This window comes from Artemia franciscana, chromosome 1 (genome assembly GCF_032884065.1).
Source record: "Artemia franciscana chromosome 1, ASM3288406v1, whole genome shotgun sequence".
In the NCBI taxonomy this organism is placed as follows: Eukaryota; Metazoa; Arthropoda; class Branchiopoda; order Anostraca; family Artemiidae; genus Artemia; species Artemia franciscana.
This window is the reverse complement of record NC_088863.1, coordinates 11,078,413-11,098,218: the sequence shown is the minus strand read 5'-3', so window position 1 is coordinate 11,098,218 and position 19,806 is coordinate 11,078,413. Positions and strand designations below refer to the sequence as shown.

Genomic DNA, 19,806 nt, shown 5'->3' with positions numbered 1-19,806 from the left:
TTGTTATCACTTACGTTGGACATTCAGGAAAACAGGCTCTTCTCTGGCACCAAAATGATTTTCAGCTCGAATAATATATTCTCCTCTGTCATCAAGTTTCACTCTGTTAATGATAAAGGTGTAATCATCGCCTGCATACCTCTTCATGAACTTTACACTTTGCTTCAGTTCTGAATTATTATGGTACCAGAAAACTGTGACTGCGGCCGTTGCGATTATACGTGTATAGAAACGTGCAGATTGACCTTCGAAAGCAAATGCTGTTGTTGGACGGATGACAAACCGTGGGGCAGCTTCGCGACGATCTAATATGAAAAGACGTGATATTAACTATGTCATAATTCTTATATGGTTAATTATATGATGCATGATTATATAATTAATCCCTTATCCTCTAATCTTATATAATAATCTCATTCCTAATAATCTCTAATCGCTATTGCTCTTACTATTACTTTTGATAGGGTATAGAGTATAAGGGGTATAATTTATGTCCTATGCTTAAGAATATAGCGACGATTGTGACTACGAAAACTTGTGACAGTTGATTTCAATTTATAACTAAATCAAAAGTCACGTTGCTGGTCGCCAATAAAATATCTCAACAATGTCTCAAGACATGATAATGCCTATATAATTAACTATGTGACATTAACTACACGATACATGATAATGTTCAGTATATGACTAGAACTGAACAGTAGTATATAATTTGCTGACGTGAGTGTATTATTTTACTGGCAATGGAGCCTTACGGGACACTACATTAAAGTGTTTTTCTTTTCTTTTTTGTTCTTGTTGTATTGAGAACACCGTTGTACTTGTTAAACACTTATATATTTCTTGTTTTTTTTTTCAAGAAATTCAGTTCAGTATGGTATGATAGACTTGATTTTACGGGAAAAGGTATACCTGATATGGTAACAGGTAATATTACCGAACAAGCCGGCGATTAATACCATCAATCTATATAAGATAATATACTGGAGACAAACCTAGACTGGGGGAAACTTTTTCTTAGAGAACACTCAAGTTGGTCACGGAGGATAAAACCAACGATTAACGCAATGAATCGGGATAAAAATTGGGTTTGGCCCAAACCCAATACTTGTGTCAGAGGAGTATTACGTTGTTATCTATACTGTAAATTTCGCTCAATTAGTAAATAAGTAATTTTTTATCTGAAGACTATAATTTTCGACATATATGATTTAGTTGTGTCAAATTTATGAAGCTTTTAGGGCAGTAGTACGGGTCAATCAGTATTTAATATGTTGAGCCATTAAAACAAATAAACGAACTAATTAGTAAATCAGTAATACTTTTCGTCCATAAACACATAAGAACTAACAATCTAATAAAATGCCTAAAACAAGTTCTGTGTCCAAGGGCATGGGTTCAATCCCAGTTGTGACCAGTTATTTAGTTTGGGACGGGGGTCAGTGGCGTGACTCTGTAAGCTCAGCCAGAGTCGACCCAGCTCTAAATGGGTACCTGGAGAAATCTGGGGAAGGTAAGCAGGAAGGGTGTGTGAAAGCACAGGATGGTCGGCCCCCAATCCCCCATTGCACTTCCTGGCTGTAGGGCCATGAAACGGAGATCATCACCGCCGGTCGCCGGTTTGGACCTTAAGGGTCTAGTGCCGTCTTACTTACTACTTACTTACTTACTTACACCCTCAAAAGATCTTCAACGATGGTATTGAAGATCTTGCCTTTGTTGCTGAATTTTCACAATACTTTTTTTTTTTAATTTTACAGTGGCACCTGCTACTACGAAAATCTGAGAGAGCTGCACATAAATATTTTTTGGAAATTAAAAATCGAGTCCGTAATGGTTCCCTAAAACTTCATAAGATAAGTTTATAATATTTAATATGGTTGAGTATATTATCTGACATAGTCATATGCGTTCGAGTATATTATCTTATATATATATATTATTCAAGAATTATATGATACGGTCGAATAAGTTGCCACTTAGCCAATTCGAACAACCTAATTTAATTGCGTTGCGAGAGCAACACTTTGGTTTTGTCAAGTTTTTTTTTCTAGCACCCAGATTTCAGCTTATTCCTAGAAAGTGGTAAGGGTTTAAGCTCTGCCGTTTTTACAAAAAGTGTGGACCTTAGGCCGAATTGATGAATAAGACTTTGTATTTTGGAAAGCTTCGTAGAAGTCTTGCCTGGGGCCAAAAATCTATTGCTTCTACCCATTTCTGTTCGTGATTTCAGGTGAGTTTATCATTCAGTTTTTTGCACTTGGAATTTCTTTAGAGAAATGGTATCAGATATACCTCTTAAACTTTAAAAGTTCTCTCATTGCCATGGAAATTAGAGTTTATCCTTTGCTTCTTCCTAAGTGATGACGTTAGAAACTTGGCCTACGGCAAAACAGTCAACTTTTGAAGATAGATTTTTTTTTTTCGACGGCAGTCGATAGCTCTTGATGAACTGATAAAAGTATATATCATGAATTTTTTGGTAGAGAAATTCTTTCATGAGATATATTACTTTGAAAGATTAAAGGGGTTGACAACTTCAGTAGTAAGGTACACACTGAAACGAAAAATAGGCCAATACAGAAATGGTATCAGATGTGCCTCTTAAACTTTAAAAGTTCTCTCATTGCTAAAGAAATTAGAGCTTATCCTCTGCTCCTTTCTAAGTGATGACGTTAGAAACTTGGCCTACGGCAAAAAAGTCAACTTTTGAACTAAATACACAGATAAATTTTTTTTCGACGGCAGTCTATAGCTCTTGATGAGCTGATCAAAGTATATTTCACCTATTTTTTGGTAGAAAAATTCCTTCATTAGATATACCAGTTTAAAAATTTAAAGGGTTTGACAACTTCAGTAGTGAGGTACATAGACATATAGGGGAGTTTCCAGCAACAGTCGGCTGTAGCTCATAATCATCTTCGGAAATGAGAGGTTCGCAACTTTTGATAGTTGGTATACCTATTATTTGTTTCCGGCGTATTTGATGGCAAGACCAATTTGGTTCCAGTGGTAAGACATATAGGGGACTTGTAAGTAATAATCGGCTGTTAGGCTACAATCATCTTCAGCGATGAGGCATATGCAACTTTTGATAGATGCAATGAAAAGTTTGCAAATTTTGTGAGTTGTTGTAGCTAGTATTTTTTTTTTAAGATCCTTACAGATTAACAACTTCAGTGTTTAATCGAAACGAGGAAAAATACCAAAGTGCTGCTCTAGCAGCACTTTACTCGGCGAAGCCGAACAGAGGTTGCCGCAACACCTCACGTTGCCCATGCAATTTAGATCTAGTTTTCACTGTTTTTGGCTTTAATACGTTTAAGTTTTCAGTTTAATGCATTTCTTCTACTTTAATAGCTTTCAGTTTTTTGTATTTTTAAATGTATTATTATATAAAAGAAACTTTAAAAATGCATCAATATGTAAATTGATATCTACTCCCACATGATTCTTGGGAATATTTCTGGTTCACACTGTCATTATGAAAGTGAAGAGTAACATTAAACCCCAAAATGTGCAGCATTTATTGTGTAAGAGGGGGACTACATTTTTGTTTTTACTTTAGTACTTTTTTGTTTGCACTTTGATACATTTTTGTTTTCACTTCAATACATTTTTTTTCTCTTACGTGCAATGTAACACAAGTGAAATTGTTTCAAGTGTGAAAATTTAAAGAAGAAATAAGTGATACTATTAGTGATAAGTTTCGGTCATATCATCCCTTCATCTTCCCTTTCTTTTTCGCTGCAAAATCGAAATAAACATGTAGTTAAAATATTTGAATTCTTGTAAAACTAGCGTAAGAGACTGTTAAACAATAAATAAGACTGACATAAAACATACCATCAAAATAGAATAAATTGTCGACCAGTCATATTATGCATTAAGGTGGTAGAGTGAATCAAAATTGATGAAAAAGAATATTATCAGCTTTTTAGCATCGTTAAGCAGAATAGCAGGCTAGGGGAAATGTAGGGGAGTAGTAGGGGAATGCAGGGGAGTAGTAGGGGGAATAGTAGGGGAAATGCAAATAAGTAAAAGGAAAAACCAGAAAACCGTGATGTTTTACCATTGCTTTTTATATGCAAAGAATCTTTATATGAAAAAATAAACAAATGAACTTTTGGATTTATTTTTACCTGCATTTTCTATTTCAAAGCTGAACTTTCTATTCGTAACACGTTTCTGATGTAAGACTATTATTCCACGTTAAAAAATAAAATCTCCTGGAAAACTGCAAAATCGGTGTATGTTTATCTTTTTGAAAAGTTCCTTATCTAAATTTTTTATTCATTTATTTATCAATGAAGGACAATCTTCAGCTATAAATTCCTTACCTGGGCCATACCTTACCTGAAACAAACCCTGGTTCAATATAAAAATGTATTTTTATTTTGGTGGTCTCTACATAATTGAAATATCTGAGTTTAACAGAATTCTAAATTAATTACACAGTCAAGAGATTCTTGTTTTTGATAGCCTGAAGAAGATTGGTACTTCAATTGTTTTACTGACCACATGATACTCTCAGCAAAAAATAAAATCGCGAAGAAGAGAAAACGAGGACAATAACAGCCAGTGAAAAAATAAAAAAAAATATTCAAATATTTCAGTCAAAACCTCCGCTTGACCGTCCTCAGTGCGAAATAATACCAATAAAAATATAAAAAACAAAACCTTAAAACAAACACAAAACTGAAATAAGACTTTCAGAGTAATGGTGAACGTGTAACTGAACAAAAATAGAAAACTAAATGGCATTTCAAAGTTTCATCTTACACAAAGCACTCTTAAAAGCTAATCGCTTGCCAGGTAGGGTATTATCAAAGGTTCTATTTGATTGCAAAACATAATTTCGTGGATGGATGTAAAAATCAGAATTTTAATTTTAAATTCGTAATATTTTTTTTTATTTTTTCACTGGCTGATATTGTCAACGTTTTTTCTTCTTTGCTATTTTACGTTTTATCATGATTAGCCAGTGTGGTCTCAGAAATTATTTATGATACTCTCAGCCTCCCCCCCCCCAAAAAAAAATGGTACGTTAAACGAATACCATTTTATCTAACTCAGCGTAGTCCCTCGATTATGTAGACGATTTGTAGTCTAATGTCACCAAATATATTCTTAATCTTTGAGAAAAATAATAAAAAAGGATATTGTCAACTCAACCTTATTTAAATTCATTATATTTAAATTTATCTTACCAAAGGAGAAATCGTGAATCCTGTATTTTTCGACAAGAAGTTTCCTGAGACAAGAATATTCTGCCAATCTGCCCAGTGGTAAGACAAAGCTCTCCCAGTTGGGATACCGTGCACGTATCCTATCGCGCATGCGGAGGTAACGAAGAGTTGAAATTTCCAAGGTGCGCGAGCTATGATCTCCTTTGAGCCATGGATGTTCTAAGCATTCGTGGGCAGTCATACGTTTCCTAAAAAGAATTGGATATTAAGCCGAAAAAGTGTCAGATTATCTTCAATTTCTAGCAACATTCTTATAATAACATATAGTTTTATATAATAGATTATATATAATATGTAGTTTTTAATGTTTTTAGAGTTTATATCTTTCTATGTTTCTGTTCGGACTAAATCTCATGACAAACTTGAATTTTGCGAAAATTTCAGACTTATATCTATACAATATTTACAACCTTATAAAAAGAGAACCAGTAGGTAAGACTGCAGTTTTACAGAATTTCGCCCAGTTTGGAAATATAGAGAGCTACAAGAACAAACTCTTAATGAATGACATCAAAAGGGCTCCACCTACTGACATTAATCAGCAGGTGCAGACCACCTCCCTTCCTTTCAAGGTACTTGAGCTATAGCCCTTTGAGTCATGGACATTTTAAGCACTCATGTGTAGTCATAAGATTTCCTGAAAAAAGTCTTTGACAAGTCAAATTTTCCTTCAATTTTTTCTGAAGATTTCTAATTTCTGATTATGTAAATGAACTAAAGTGATATATTTAAAAATAAAACAAACTTTTTCGCATGCAGACAATAATCCACATCACAGAGGCACTGATAATTTACAAGCTACGCATAAAATAAAAATAACTGGCAACAAACACCAAGGAAGGCTCTAAGCACCTGATAAAAGAGGGGTTCAGCCTTTTGACTGTCAAACAATTATACCATCAATTAAAAAAACAAACTTTCGTAATATCTTTTTCATAAAAGAAATTTAAATATTAAAATATATTTTGTTATTCAAAAATACTTTTTAAATTTAATTTTAAAGAAAATATTGGCGCAGATCTTCAAATCCTAACTAAAATACTATTCCAAATTCCGGAGCTAAAAACCAGATAGCGACAGCAGTAGGTATGGTGTCTAGAAAATCAATCCCAAAATTATGGGTAATTCTAGTTTAAAATGAAACAAGGGCATTATCAACACGATTAACCCGGTTATGCTGATGAAAATAATCGGACAAATATTTTCGGTCAAATAACCAGTGATTTTCTACCATTGTATGGTTTAAAGCAGACTAATTCATGAACATTTTTGTAGTCAGAATCCTGAACAGCATTCTAAACAACTTTCAAAAAAGAGTCCTAAATTTAAAGGGTATTAAACAGGTTCAGATCTTCAAACAATAATATTGATACTTAACCTCTAGTTTTGATCAACAGTCTTCCCTTCTATTGACTTCCTGAAAGCATGAATTCCAGATTCCTGAACGGTTTGCTTAGTCAGAATCTGCAACAGCTTTCATTAAAAAGAGTCCTAAATTTAAATTATATTAAATAGGTTCAGATCTTAAACCAACAATCTGGATACTCACTCTTTAGTTTTGGTCAACAACCTTCTGATGAAATCTTTCCCTTCTTCTGATACATGAGCAAATGCTTCTTCGTCAAAGTCCCAATCACAGGCTCGTACGTGCTTTAGTGTTTCTATATCGTTCTCACCGGCAAAAGGAGACAATCCACTAAGCCTGTAGAATATAACACTTTTTAAAGATTTTTGGATTTCAGTTTAATAGATTATATCCACTTTATCGTAGGTATATCCTGCAATAAATAAGCCTGCTCCTTCTCAGAATCAGAAGCCTAGGCTTGCTTAATGTGGATCTATTTTATTATCTTCATTTAGATACAGCATAACAGGAGTAAAAGCAGAACAGGAATAAACGAAAAACCCTGTTCATTCATAAATATCTGTTTAGCAAAGTCAAAATCTGCTTTAACATACTAGGGCATACTGAACCGTTTTAAAGGCAAATATAGACATTATGTGCCCTACCTTACCATTACACACAGGGGCGTCGTTAGGGGGGCAAAGGGTTGGCAGCTGCCCTCCCAAATACTTTGGAGAAAAATTATTATATAGCCCATATCCTTTGACTATCTGGATATGAACCCCTCCCCCCAACAAAAACACCCATGATTACACATATACAGTTCCGACAAAATTGGGACTTCGCAGAATGAAAATTAAGTAAAAATTGAATGGCAAAAGGGATGCTAATAATTATGAAAGCAATGATATAATACACAATGATAAGACAAATATAAATGAATGTTGAAATCGGTACATTTATGGCACAGCTCCGCTTTCCAGAGGTGTCTTACTTACACTATGATGTTGTTATTTCTTGCAATTGTTGTTTATTTTTGTAGTTTCTACTCATCTCGAGTTAAAACATTACTCTTCTTGTATTTTGTAGCAAATTTCTGCAAATCTTTTTTTTTGCGAATGTCAATGTTATTATTTTTTGCAACTGTTGTTATTTTCTTAATAATTTTACTATTTCCAATTTTAGACATAAGTCTACTTGTATTTGGAGGTTGGAGTTGTTGGAGTTTTTGAAGTTTTGGGTTGGAGTTTTCGGCAGGAACTGCGAGAGGTAGGAACATTAACGACACGCAATCAAGTAGACAAAGGATTTAAGTGTAAGTCTTGCCCCCCCCCACCCCTTCCGTCCAAGAATGTTATTCTCATGGAAAGTCCTTCAGAAACTCCCCCCTTCTTAAGAAAACTCCCACGCCAAAAATGTCCGTGGGATAGTGTAACAAACACTACCCGTAAGCAATTGACAAATTACAAAACTTGAAAAAAATTCAATGGGGCTCTCTGATTGTTTTGTAGCAAGGGAGAGAGGGAGATACCTCAAAGGGTGCATTTTAATGCCAAAATATATAAACTCTCATTCAGCTTTCGGATAAGTACAGAACTAGCTCCAGGGGGAGAGACAAGAGGAGGATGGAGGAAGAAATTAGTAATTTTACCATATTTCAGTGAGTAGTAGTGGACAGCTGTATGAACGTTATAATAGCAAAACGATGAATTTCAAAAAATTTCAAAAAAGATGTAGTATAGAAACGAAATAAGATAGATGTAATGTTTTTTTCCTCGAGCTCAATAGCGTAGCAAAGAAAAGAAGAAGGAGGCAATAACGCACGCAATATTTATTTTATGAGGGGGGGGATCACAAAAAGACAATTTACTTGATAAATTAAATTAGAAACGCCCAACAATTTTAGGATTTCAGGTGAACCTGAGACCCAAGCCAAGGTTTGCGTAAGCACCTTACATGAGGATAAGAGCCTTGTAGAACCGCCTGACAGATATCCAACTGAAGTAACTGACCTGACTTAGATGAATTTTATTTACAGCTACAGGAACAAACAGATAGGGTTCTAGGTAGAAATATGGTGTTTTTACTCGGAGATTGTAACACCCAGGTCGGTAAAAATTTCGATGTTTTTCTATCATGATGCATAGCTTTTAATGCACAACAATCAAGAATCCAAGATTTACTTCCCAGCTACCAACGGATATGTCTTTCTCTAAAAGCTTGGAACCAACTAATTAGTCAACCAACAAATTTGGTTTTGAAACTCTCCCGCTTATGCTCAAGGGTTTCAACCTTACACGATCTCTGATTCTAGTCTACAGACGATCAATGGAAAATATTGTGGGAGGGGAAAACGAATTTTTCTAAGGTCGTGACCCCTCTATTTTGGTTTTCTCACACAGGGAGCTCTTTAACAGTAAAAACAGTGAATCTCATTAAGCAAACAAAGGAGAACAGAGAAAAGGATATAATTTTGTCAATCAAATGCTTTTACATCAAAATCTAAAAAAAAAGTTGAAAACTGTGCATGATGAATTTAGCTTACTAAGAGCTATTGGTTTGAGTGTCAAAGCTAATTTCTACATGTTATATACTGCAACCATTATATAAGTCATACATTGCACATCAGGATCACAAATATATAGGTCATACACTATGCGATTATTTTTAGGCATTTCTAAGATACCAGTTTTTCCAAGATGAAATAAAACGATCAGAAATTTTATACTTACAAAACATATGCTAAGACTCCAACAGCCCACATGTCTGTATAGAACCCAACTGGCTCCCTTTCAACTATTTCAGGGGCAGCAAATTCTGCAGTACCTGTTGATATTTTAACTAGCTCATTGGGGTCAAGTTTAGTGGCAAGTCCGAAGTCAATGAGTTTGACAAGGGTGGAATTCCTGGTGACACACATTATATTTTCTGGCTTAATATCTGAAAAAATTGAAAATGTTATCATCAAACATATCCAAATTATTATGTAAGCTACATATTGCAAACTCATTTTGATAAATATTTTAAGAGGTTATTTCACCTTAATTGAGGTTATTTCACTCACACGTGTGAGTTCTGGGTTAATATATGTTTTATGGCTTGATATCTAAAAAAATTTAAACTACTAGCATCAAACACATTCAAATTATTATGTACACATTTTGAACTAATTTATGTAACAAACTCTCATGTATGGCTTTTGCGTGTTACCAACTCCCCTCTCCCCTCCCACATTGTCTAATCAATTTTTTTTTTGTTAATTGTGTGTTGCATAAATGTATTTCCCCATTGTGAATCCACCTTAATACTTCTTATATGTGTGAGTTAAAAATATATCAAGTTATTAATTAACAAGTAACGCCGAATTTTAAACCAAATTTAGGATCATGTTTTCTAAAATCTCTTAAAAGTTCAAGTAAGGAAGCAGTAGACAAAATTGCAGTTGGTAAAAAAAACAATGGCCTTTCCCGGCTTGGCGAGTTGATCACTGGTGTACATAATCAGAAGCTTAGGGGGAGGAAATGTTGGTCTGTTTATTTTTGCTAAAGGAGTAGCACCCAGCAATTAGTTTCTCATGGGTGGAAAACTAAAAGAATTTGGCTTAAAATTGATGTACAGCGCCAGATGAGGGTGTTTTTCAAAGTTATAATTGACACAGTATGCCCACCCGAAATAAGGGTGATTCTAGAGTAATCTCTTGGGGCGAGGGGAGCCTAATATGACAAGGACACCAATAATTAACCAAATTGACATGTTTATTTAAAAAAGTGTAAAAAAAGAGGACTCCAGTAAAATATTAGGATAAGGGGCCCGTGGTCCCCCTGTTTCACCCTGACCCGCAAATAAAACCATTTAAGTATATTCGCAGTTTTGACTTAACTGTCAGGACATAGTTAAAGAAATTTAATTTTTTAATGAGTGAAATACAGATATGTCAATTAGATAAAGTATCTCGAGTTCCGTAAAGGCTTAGTGATAATGAGATTTAGTTGAAGCCTAAATTTAGCTAATGCCAGGATAAAATTAAAGACCGAGATTGGGCTAATATCACACCCATACATGAAACCATGCATCTGATTGGCTAGTTTTGAATCGTTCAAGTTTTTTTTGTTTTTTTTTACACAGCTAGGACTTGACAATGAAATTCTCTAATTGGGTAACTTTCAGGCTCGTTGACAGCAAGATTTAGCTATAGCTGAGGTTAGGTCAATACCAAGATTTAAGTAATGCCAAAATTTGGCAAACACAATCCGTTTATAAACACAATTTTTATTATTGGTTAGTTCTGAATAATTCAAATACGAAATTTTTGCTGTATGATTAATTATCTCAATAGTTTTCTTCTACATAGCTAAGAATTGGCAATGGAGCTCTCTAATTGGCTGGTCCCATTTAAATTGAAATTTAGCCACACCCTAGAATTAATTAATGCCAAGATTTCATTGAAAACTTTTCACCATATGTTTAAGTTTTTCTTGTATAGCCCAAAGAATTACCAATAAAGCTTTCTAATAGAACAGCCTTCAGGCTCATGTACAATAAAATTTAGCTAAAGCTGAGATTTATTGAATGCCAAAACTTAATTAACACCAAGCTAACATCACACTCATTTATCGTAATTATCTCATTAGTGAAATTTGAATAGTTAAGAATAGAAAACATTCAAATTTCTATAGAACTATTTCTATATATCAAAGAATTTCAAACAGCTCTCGAATTCCTGGTCTCTAGGTCCATCCTCAGTAAGATATAGATAATGGTTATATATATAGATAATAGATATAGATAATGGTTATAGATATAGATAATAGATATAGATATAGATAATGGTTATAGATATAGATAATAGATATAGATAATGGTTATAGATATAGCTAATAGATATAGATAATGGTTATAGATATAGATAGTAGATATAGATAATGAGATAGAACAAGCCAACACCAAAATTTATCTTATGCCAGACTAATTTGTAATGATAGTAGCTGAATTTTTTTAGCTTGAATGAGACAGAGTGAAGAATATCTCAGTTTTAATGAAACCCATTAAAACTGATTAAAATCCACTAAATTATGTAATTATAATGCAAAATTTATTAATCTAATAAACAAAGATGTTCTTCATCAAGTTTTAATCAGCAACAGGTGTCCAAACTTTTTTTGAAATTTTTTTGAAAATTTTTGAAAAAGATTCTGCAAAGGATTTTCATTATGGACATGAACCCTTTATTAATTTGTCATGACAATCAAACATTCATAAACCATATTTACCAAGATGTATTATATTTTTCTCGTGCATATGCTTCACAGCTTCACAAACTTGACGCATGTAATTTATTACTTCTGCTTCTGACATCACATATCCTTCAGCCGTAATTCTTTCAAACAACTCTCCACCAGATAGGCTACAAAAAAAATCCATGTCTTAATTGATTAATCCATGTCTTAAATTATAAATTTTCCAAGTTCCTTTGGGCAGTGAAAACGGTTTAAATTGTGTAAGTGGAAACTTAAACCTCAGAGGGAAGTATACACCTAAAAAGGACAAAAGGATAAGGATGAAGATTCTTCAGAGCCATTTCTGGGGTGTAGGGCGTCAAACCGACGAGACCAGCTGTTCGATCTCTTTTACTGGGACAAGTAGCAATCCTGTAGTGCCACCTTTCTGCAGCTGGAATCAATACCAGCCAAGTAGAACAATTAGCCAATTGGCTGTTCTACAGCTGTTCTACATATTGTTCTACAATATGTAGAACAGCCAAGTAGAACAATCAATAAACTTTCCAACCACAAATATAACTCAAAAACATGGGGAAAATCAGGAATTGAATTTTTAATGAAAAACACATCGATGTGCTGTTATGCAGCTGCTGCCATCTTATGTTAACAGCAGCTAAAAAAGCTATGCAGCTGTTATGCAGTTATTAGCGGATGCGAAATTTAAAAACAAGAAACGTGGGTAAAAAATCACGGAAAAAGCTAAAGACATATAGCAGTAGACAGCTTAAGAAGCTCTGGCTTTGTGCAATTGTCTTGAGAACTTATAGATTGTTACTGTTTGATTTTTTTACGGGTTAAAAGAATCCAACTTAACTAGTTAGCAAGACCATATCTATGGAGGTGGAGGACTAGGGGGTTTAAACCCATCTGAAATTTTTTTTCGACTCGTAAAGGCATAATAAAAATGCATATAAACAAGTTTTTGATGCATTTTTAAAGCTTTTTTGCAACCTTCACCCACCGAAAAAAAAAATCCTGGCTATGGCCTTGCTAGTTATTTAGTTGATTTATTTTCCGTCAGCTGTATTTATTATGCTTCAGCTGCGTTCATTATCCACATTTTTCATCCTTTAGATGCATTTGTTATCCTTATTTATTATCTTCAGCTGTAATCCTTTCAACTGAGTCCATCTGATAGGCTACGAGACAGAATTTATTGTGAATTGTTTAATTCATCCATGAAAATAACTTCCTGTTTGCGGTTTTTCAAAGGAAAATGGGGAAAACATCGTCGTTAATGGGAATTCAAACCCGCTCGAAGTTTTAAGAATTCATACCCATAAGTGCCTTACATAGTATGTACGCGATTATCTATGGTAAGTGGTTAAGTTTCGTTAGGTCAAAATAACCTTGAGCACTTAAACCTTTCACACAAAACTAGCGTAAAAATCCAAAAACCGTTAGAATTATCCAAGAACGTTTCCAAGGTGTTATTTTAGGAGGGGGGGGGGTACAAAAAACGCATAAATAGTTTAATCATATTCATCATTGTTACGTTTTTACAAGTTGGAAAAATTTTTCTAAGGAGAGGGGGCAAATACCGTACCCCCCCTGAATACAGTTTTGAGGTTATCCCCTTAAATCATATCAATCATCATGATACAATTGGACAGAAATTAGTAAGCACAACAACCGAGCAATCTCGTTATGTGGATTCTAACTGGTGGGAGTCGAAATTCGCTATATCATTTCTCATTAAAAAAAAGTTCCTATCAGCACATAACTAAAAAAAGTACAAATTAAGTAAATACAGTATAAGAGTACATAAAGAGAAAAATTTAAACCATGTTACATACAATTTGACCGACCACAGAAACGTTTTATATGTTTATATAGCACGAAACACGTAGTTACCCTAACAAAGGTTTATTTTGCTCATTCCTAACCTCACACGAGGTTCAACTTCAAATTTTTAACCCAGGAAATTCTTTAGTTATTATTGCTAATTCGTCTGTTATCTACAGGTAAATAAAAAAAAACTCTTATAATCTTAATACCAATCTAGCCCAGTCTTCTTAAAATTACCACATTTCCCAAATGTTTAAATTTCATTTCATGTGTCGTTACAATCGCTATTAATTGACACCAATTGTTCTACCTTTTTATTTTTTTTATTCGGAATTATAAAATTGGTCACCAGGAAACAAATAATTGCCTGGTTGGGACTTTCTGGCAAAGTTACCAATAAACAAAGTATCTATCTATCTATGGAATAGATTCATTTAGAGCCTATGGTAGTTACTGATTTCAAAATTAAATTGACTCCGTGTAAATCTAATTATCCTCCTTTCTGAGATTGGTGGAGAGTTTCCGACCAAGTCTGAAGATGTTTGAAACTAGCGATGACGCTGAAACACAATAGGTTAAAGTAAAGCTAAACAATTTGTTGCCATCCATTAGCCTTTTTTTTCTATTTTACCATTAGTGTTTCGTAATCTTTTTTATGTATAAAACAAAGAATCTTAAGGAAATAAAATAGCATAAACTTTTTTTTACCGAAAAATTAAAAATTAAGATTTCCAAAAAATTAATATAACTTCAGTCCAACTTATTAGGAATAGATCGTAGAACAGAATAGGCAAATAGAAAATATCATTCTGGTTGGATATGGGCGGGGTAGATAAGAATGAGCTATTGACCAATCGTAAAACGGTAAAAAAGAAAATGTCACTCCTAAAATTCACCAGAAATTATGTCCAACATTTTTATTCTTTCTTTCTCTCTCACCCTCTTCATCTCTGTATTTTCTTTCCCCCATCAAAAATGTAAAAAAAATCTAAATATAAATAGGCCTGCTATAAATTTAGATAGACCTGCTATCTAGACAAATATGAGGGAGATCATTTGTTGACAAGCATACCTACGCATAGTGGGTGTGTGTAGAGTGGGGGGGGGGAGGCTGGGGGTGTTTACTCTACCAAATGGACAGTGATTTGAATTCTTAATGAAATCAGACTTAAATTAGGTACACATTTTTTTTATCCTTATTTAGAAATTAAGAAGTTATTTAAATTTTTTAGTCAATATTTAATTTAATAACAAAATATACTTACAACTCATAAATAAGGACCATTTCGTCTTCATCTTCAAATGCATCATGGAGATTAATCAGCTTCGGGTGGTGAAGCTGATTCATGATATCAATCTCCTTTCTAATCAACTCCTTTTCAGTGTGTTGAGTAACGGGTATAAATTTGGCAGCAAATATTAGTCCAGTTTTCCTCTCACGACATCTGTGAACTACTCCGAAAGCACCGGTGCCAATCTCCTCCAAAATTTCATAGTGCTCATAAACACTTGTTGTTTTAATATCAACAGGTTGTGGCAGGTACTTGGAGTATAAGTCAAATACTAGAAGAAAAGAGAACCAATTCAATTTTAGATATTGTAAATTTCTCCTTCATTTACCACAATGGTACCGAAAGCGTAATCTATTGGATAGGTTTGACTTTATTGATATATCACATCAAATAAATGGTCTCACTGGTGCTTTATGTGTGAGAACTTTGAATTTTATTTCTGATTGTAACCCTCTTGTGTATTTTTTAATTCCTGAATTTGGGTAATCATTATATAAAGAAAGAAAACGATGGAAATGGGGGTTTTTAAGGCCAAACGAGAATACTGAAAAAACACACAAAGCGAATATTTCGAGAGGACAGCCACTTGTCTTCTTTAGCGTGAGCAAAATAACATAATTACATATAAGAAAAACCCAACAAAACAAACGCGGATACTGGCCAATGACTTGCTTTCTGGTATTTGGTTTTAATTCTTATAAAATTTGGCTTTTATTTAATTCTTTTTTTATAGTTTGATTTTTTGGTTTTTCATAGGGTTTTTTTTTCTTACACTGACTTTTCGCGTTTATTTTGTTGGTTTTTCCTTCGGCATTGTCCTTGAATATATTATTTCGTTCACGCTGAAGAAGAGAGGCGGTTGTCCGCTCGAAATATTCGCTATGTGTGTTTTTTCGGTATTCTCGTTTGGCCTTAAAAAAAAAAAAAAAAAAATTGTATCGTTTTTCTTTATACAGTCTTATGGCAGGTCAATGTGGTTTAAGAAATTATCTTTGGTGAATCATGTTTTGCTTATAGTCTTTGATGTTATTTTGATTGACCCCCGCCCCTACCTCGGCCAGAGAGGCAAGGATTCACCCACTAAACGTCAGTTATTTAAAGAATATGTTTCGTAGAGGTCAAAGACATTCATTTTAATACCAAAAGTTTGAGATAGGTTCTTAGAGCACAGGTTCGATACTAGGAGAAATATTCTAAAATAAAGGAAAACACCTTTTTCGTTTTTTGGATTCCTCTTTCATAATTTTTTATCCACATTTTCTTTTATATTTTTTTTCCAAGCTGTGTTCCAAAGATGTGTTCCAAGAATGAGTAACACAATCTTTGCTCTTAAAAAAAAAGAAGAAAAAACGCAGTGGTGGTTTTGGGCCTGGGCAGGGGGTGGTTGAGGCAGCTTCTATCCCAGATTTTCTGACATTAAATTTCTTTTATTTCATATTTATACACTCCTGTGGTATACCTTGCCAGCAAGATGATAAGGCATAAAATTACTACTAGAAAAAAGTTAGAGATCCCACAGATAAATATGGTAGTAGAAAGGTTGGGGTGATGGGGAAAGGCGTGAATTCTACCTTCTAATCATCAATGATTCTGAGGAAGAAATATAGTAGCGATTAAACTCTTTTAATATCAATCTGTTGTGGCTGGTGCTTTTGAGTCAGATATTGGACGGAAATACATAAAATTCAATAGAATCAGAACTTCTTTCCCATTTTGGATTCATTTTTTAGAAACAAATTTCCTAATTATTTGACTACCGAATTTGATTTTCATTTTTCTATGCTTCACAGAAAATCCTTAATATTGGAAACAAGGAATAAAGTTAGTTGTCCTTCTGATAAGGATGGAAGGGGGAGGGGGACACCTCCTACGATCTAAACATAGGACAAATATATTTCATTGTGGTCATGTAGATTATTTATTTTATTATCGGCAGGTCACGGCAGGGATCAAGACATAGTCACGCTATGCGAACCTTACTGGCCCCTGTGCAAAAGTGTGTTGTTGTTGTTTTCGTGTTGGGGACCGTGCTGAATCGTGGAATTATAGACTGGGAGTAATGTGCTTCCCAATAACATAAGGATTCACGAGAAACCAAGCTAATATAGAACAACATTAATATCCCATATACCAAGCACGCAAAATAATTCAAAGGTACACAGCTTTTCTGCCCCAACAGTGAAGAGCAAAAAAGGATTTTAGTTTTTTCTCCTAAATCAAACAAAATAATAAAAAATCAACATTACTCGATGTTTTGATAATGAAAATATTTCAATTTTTAAGCAAATTGTACACAATTTGATATACAACTTATTTGCAGCTCGGTAAAAACTTTGGACAAATTTACCTTAGGAAGAACAAACTTGAATAAAATCCTTACCATATTGGTAAGGATTTTGGACAAATTTACATTACGAAGAACAAACCTGAATAAAATCCTTACCGTATTGGTAAGGATTTTGGACAAATTTACCTTAGGAAGAACAAACCTGAATAAAATCCTTACCGTATTGGCAAGGATTTTGGACAAATTTACCTTAGGAAGAACAAACCTGAATAAAATCCTTACCGTATTGGTAAGGATTTTGGACAAATTTACCTTAGGAAGAACAAACTTGAATAAAATCCTTACCATATTGGTAAGGATTTTGGACAAATTTACATTAGGAAGAACAAACCTGAATAAAATCCTTACCGTATTGGTAAGGATTTTGGACAAATTTACCTTAGGAAGAACAAACCTGAATAAAATCCTTACCGTATTGGCAAGGATTTTGGACAAATTTACCTTAGGAAGAACAAACCTGAATAAAATCCTTACCGTATTGGTAAGGATTTTGGACAAATTTACCTTAGGAAGAACAAACTTGAATAAAATCCTTACCATATTGGTAAGGATATTTTGGACAAATTTACATTAGGAAGAACAAACCTGAATAAAATCCTTACCATATTGGCAAGGATTTTGGACAAATTTACCTTAGGAAGAACAAACCTGAATAAAATCCTTACCATACTGGTAAGGATTTTGGACAAATTTACCTTAGGAAGAACAAACCTGAATAAAATCCTTACCATATTGGTAAGGATTTTGGACAAATTTACCTTAGGAAGAACAAACCTGAATAAAATCCTTACCATATTGGCAAGGATTTTGGACAAATTTACCTTAGGAAGAACAAACTTGAATAAAATCCTTACCATATTGGTAAGGATTTTGGACAAATTTACATTAGGAAGAACAAACCTGAATAAAATCCTTACCATATTGGTAAGGATTTTGGACAAATTTACCTTAGGAAGAACAAACTTGAATAAAACCCTTACCATATTGGTAAGAATTTTGGACAAATTTACATTAGGAAGAACAAACCTGAATAAAATCCTTACCATATTGGCAAGGATTTTGGACAAATTTACCTTAGGAAGAACAATACTGAATAAAATCCTTACCATATTGGTAAGGATTTTGGACAAATTTACATTAGGAAGAACAAACCTGAATAAAATTCTTACCATATTGGTAAGGATTTTGGACAAATTTACCTTAGGAAGAACAAACCTGAATAAAATCCTTACCATATTGATCATAATCGCTGACTTTCCCGTCTCCCTTTCCTCTGATGCGCTTACCAGTCTCGTCAACTAAAATAAAAAATTAACTGTTCAATTTCCATCAATAACATATATATTTCTTACTTCAAAGGAAATCACTAGGTTTGTGGATTCTGAATCAAAGTAGTTCCAAAACTTGCGACAGGATCGAAGAGTTTCTCCTTTATGGAATAGGGGAGGGGGAGGAAAACATTAAATGCGCATTTTAAGCAGTCAACCTCCCATTTGGCAGAGGATTGTTCAAACCATCTTTCTTCTGAGGATAATTCACAGGATATTGGAATATGTTAATTATTTGATATTGGAATATTTTAACATTTAAATTTTCTAAGGATCCCTTTGCTTCAGTTTTACACCAGATATACCCGCTTTCTGTCAGCATATATAGGGATGTGAAATACTCATTTTATTTCCAACTAGATGGTAGCGTCCATAATTCGATGCTGGATATATTTGCAACATGCCCTTTGCATAGAGGACCATAGCCGGGGTGCCAATTAGGGGGACAGGGGTGGGGGGCAATTGCACCCCCCTATACTTTGAAAAATACCTTCTTATTTCTATTTCATTGATATTGTCTATTTTATAATGGCTAACTGGTCGTTTTTAACTCCCATCCTCCACAATCCTTGCCCCCCTACATTTTCGTCAATCGGCACCACTGACCCCTAGAGTCCAATAAGCAACTTAACATCAAAAACAGCCATGATATCATAGCCTTGACAAATCAGAAACACACAGCACCGGACCTACCAGAGGGATTTATTCAACCTCTCCATCTCCGTTGATACAAAACTGTAGGGCATAAGTGCCACAGTAAACATTAGGGGTGATTGGGGGCTCTAACTCGCTACCTGGTGCCTCTGAAGGCACAAGTGGTCCAAATATCTTTGGTTGGGTAGTTTAAATTATGATTTAACCACAAATTAAAGTTTTTCTACTGCCTAAAAAAAGAAAAAATTCAAGTAAACTGAATTAAGGTAATAAGAAAAAAGCACAATTGCCTCCGAATTTCTCCTAATAAAGCCCATATTTGGCCCTAAGCGATATAAAAAAGAATTCCTGAGCTTGCGGGTTTGCTATTATCTTTTGTGCTTATTTCTCCTCGAGATTCGGTTCATAATGCCAAATAAGCCAATTTGAAAGGAGTTTTATATAGCCTAGGGCTATATCCCCTTACGAGGAGAGGGTAAGACGGAGTTAAAATGGTAGTTACTATTTTATTTGTAAAAAGAACT

General features: G+C 34.1%; 1 protein-coding gene and 1 long non-coding RNA gene across 32 annotated transcripts in view; one reads left to right on the top strand and one right to left on the bottom strand.

Moving 5' to 3' along the window:
• Positions 1-19,806, bottom strand: part of LOC136025213 (twitchin-like) — a 397,750-nt gene that overhangs the window by 32,368 nt on the left and 345,576 nt on the right. For all 31 annotated transcript variants that reach the window (XM_065701279.1, XM_065701032.1, XM_065701099.1 and 28 more), the window contains 7 exons: positions 18,533-18,598; positions 14,927-15,224; positions 11,865-11,998; positions 9,327-9,534; positions 6,799-6,951; positions 5,211-5,437; positions 15-305 (listed from right to left, as the gene is read on the bottom strand). In XM_065701279.1, coding sequence (XP_065557351.1) covers positions 15-305; positions 5,211-5,437; positions 6,799-6,951; positions 9,327-9,534; positions 11,865-11,998; positions 14,927-15,224; positions 18,533-18,598 — 1,377 coding nt within the window. The remainder of the gene's footprint in view (positions 1-14; positions 306-5,210; positions 5,438-6,798; positions 6,952-9,326; positions 9,535-11,864; positions 11,999-14,926; positions 15,225-18,532; positions 18,599-19,806) is intronic.
• Positions 1-19,806, top strand: part of LOC136025485 (uncharacterized) — a 44,499-nt gene that overhangs the window by 15,280 nt on the left and 9,413 nt on the right. Inside the window, exons 2-3 of the long non-coding RNA XR_010617107.1 lie at positions 2,055-2,233; positions 7,780-7,909. This is a non-coding gene — a long non-coding RNA (uncharacterized LOC136025485). The remainder of the gene's footprint in view (positions 1-2,054; positions 2,234-7,779; positions 7,910-19,806) is intronic.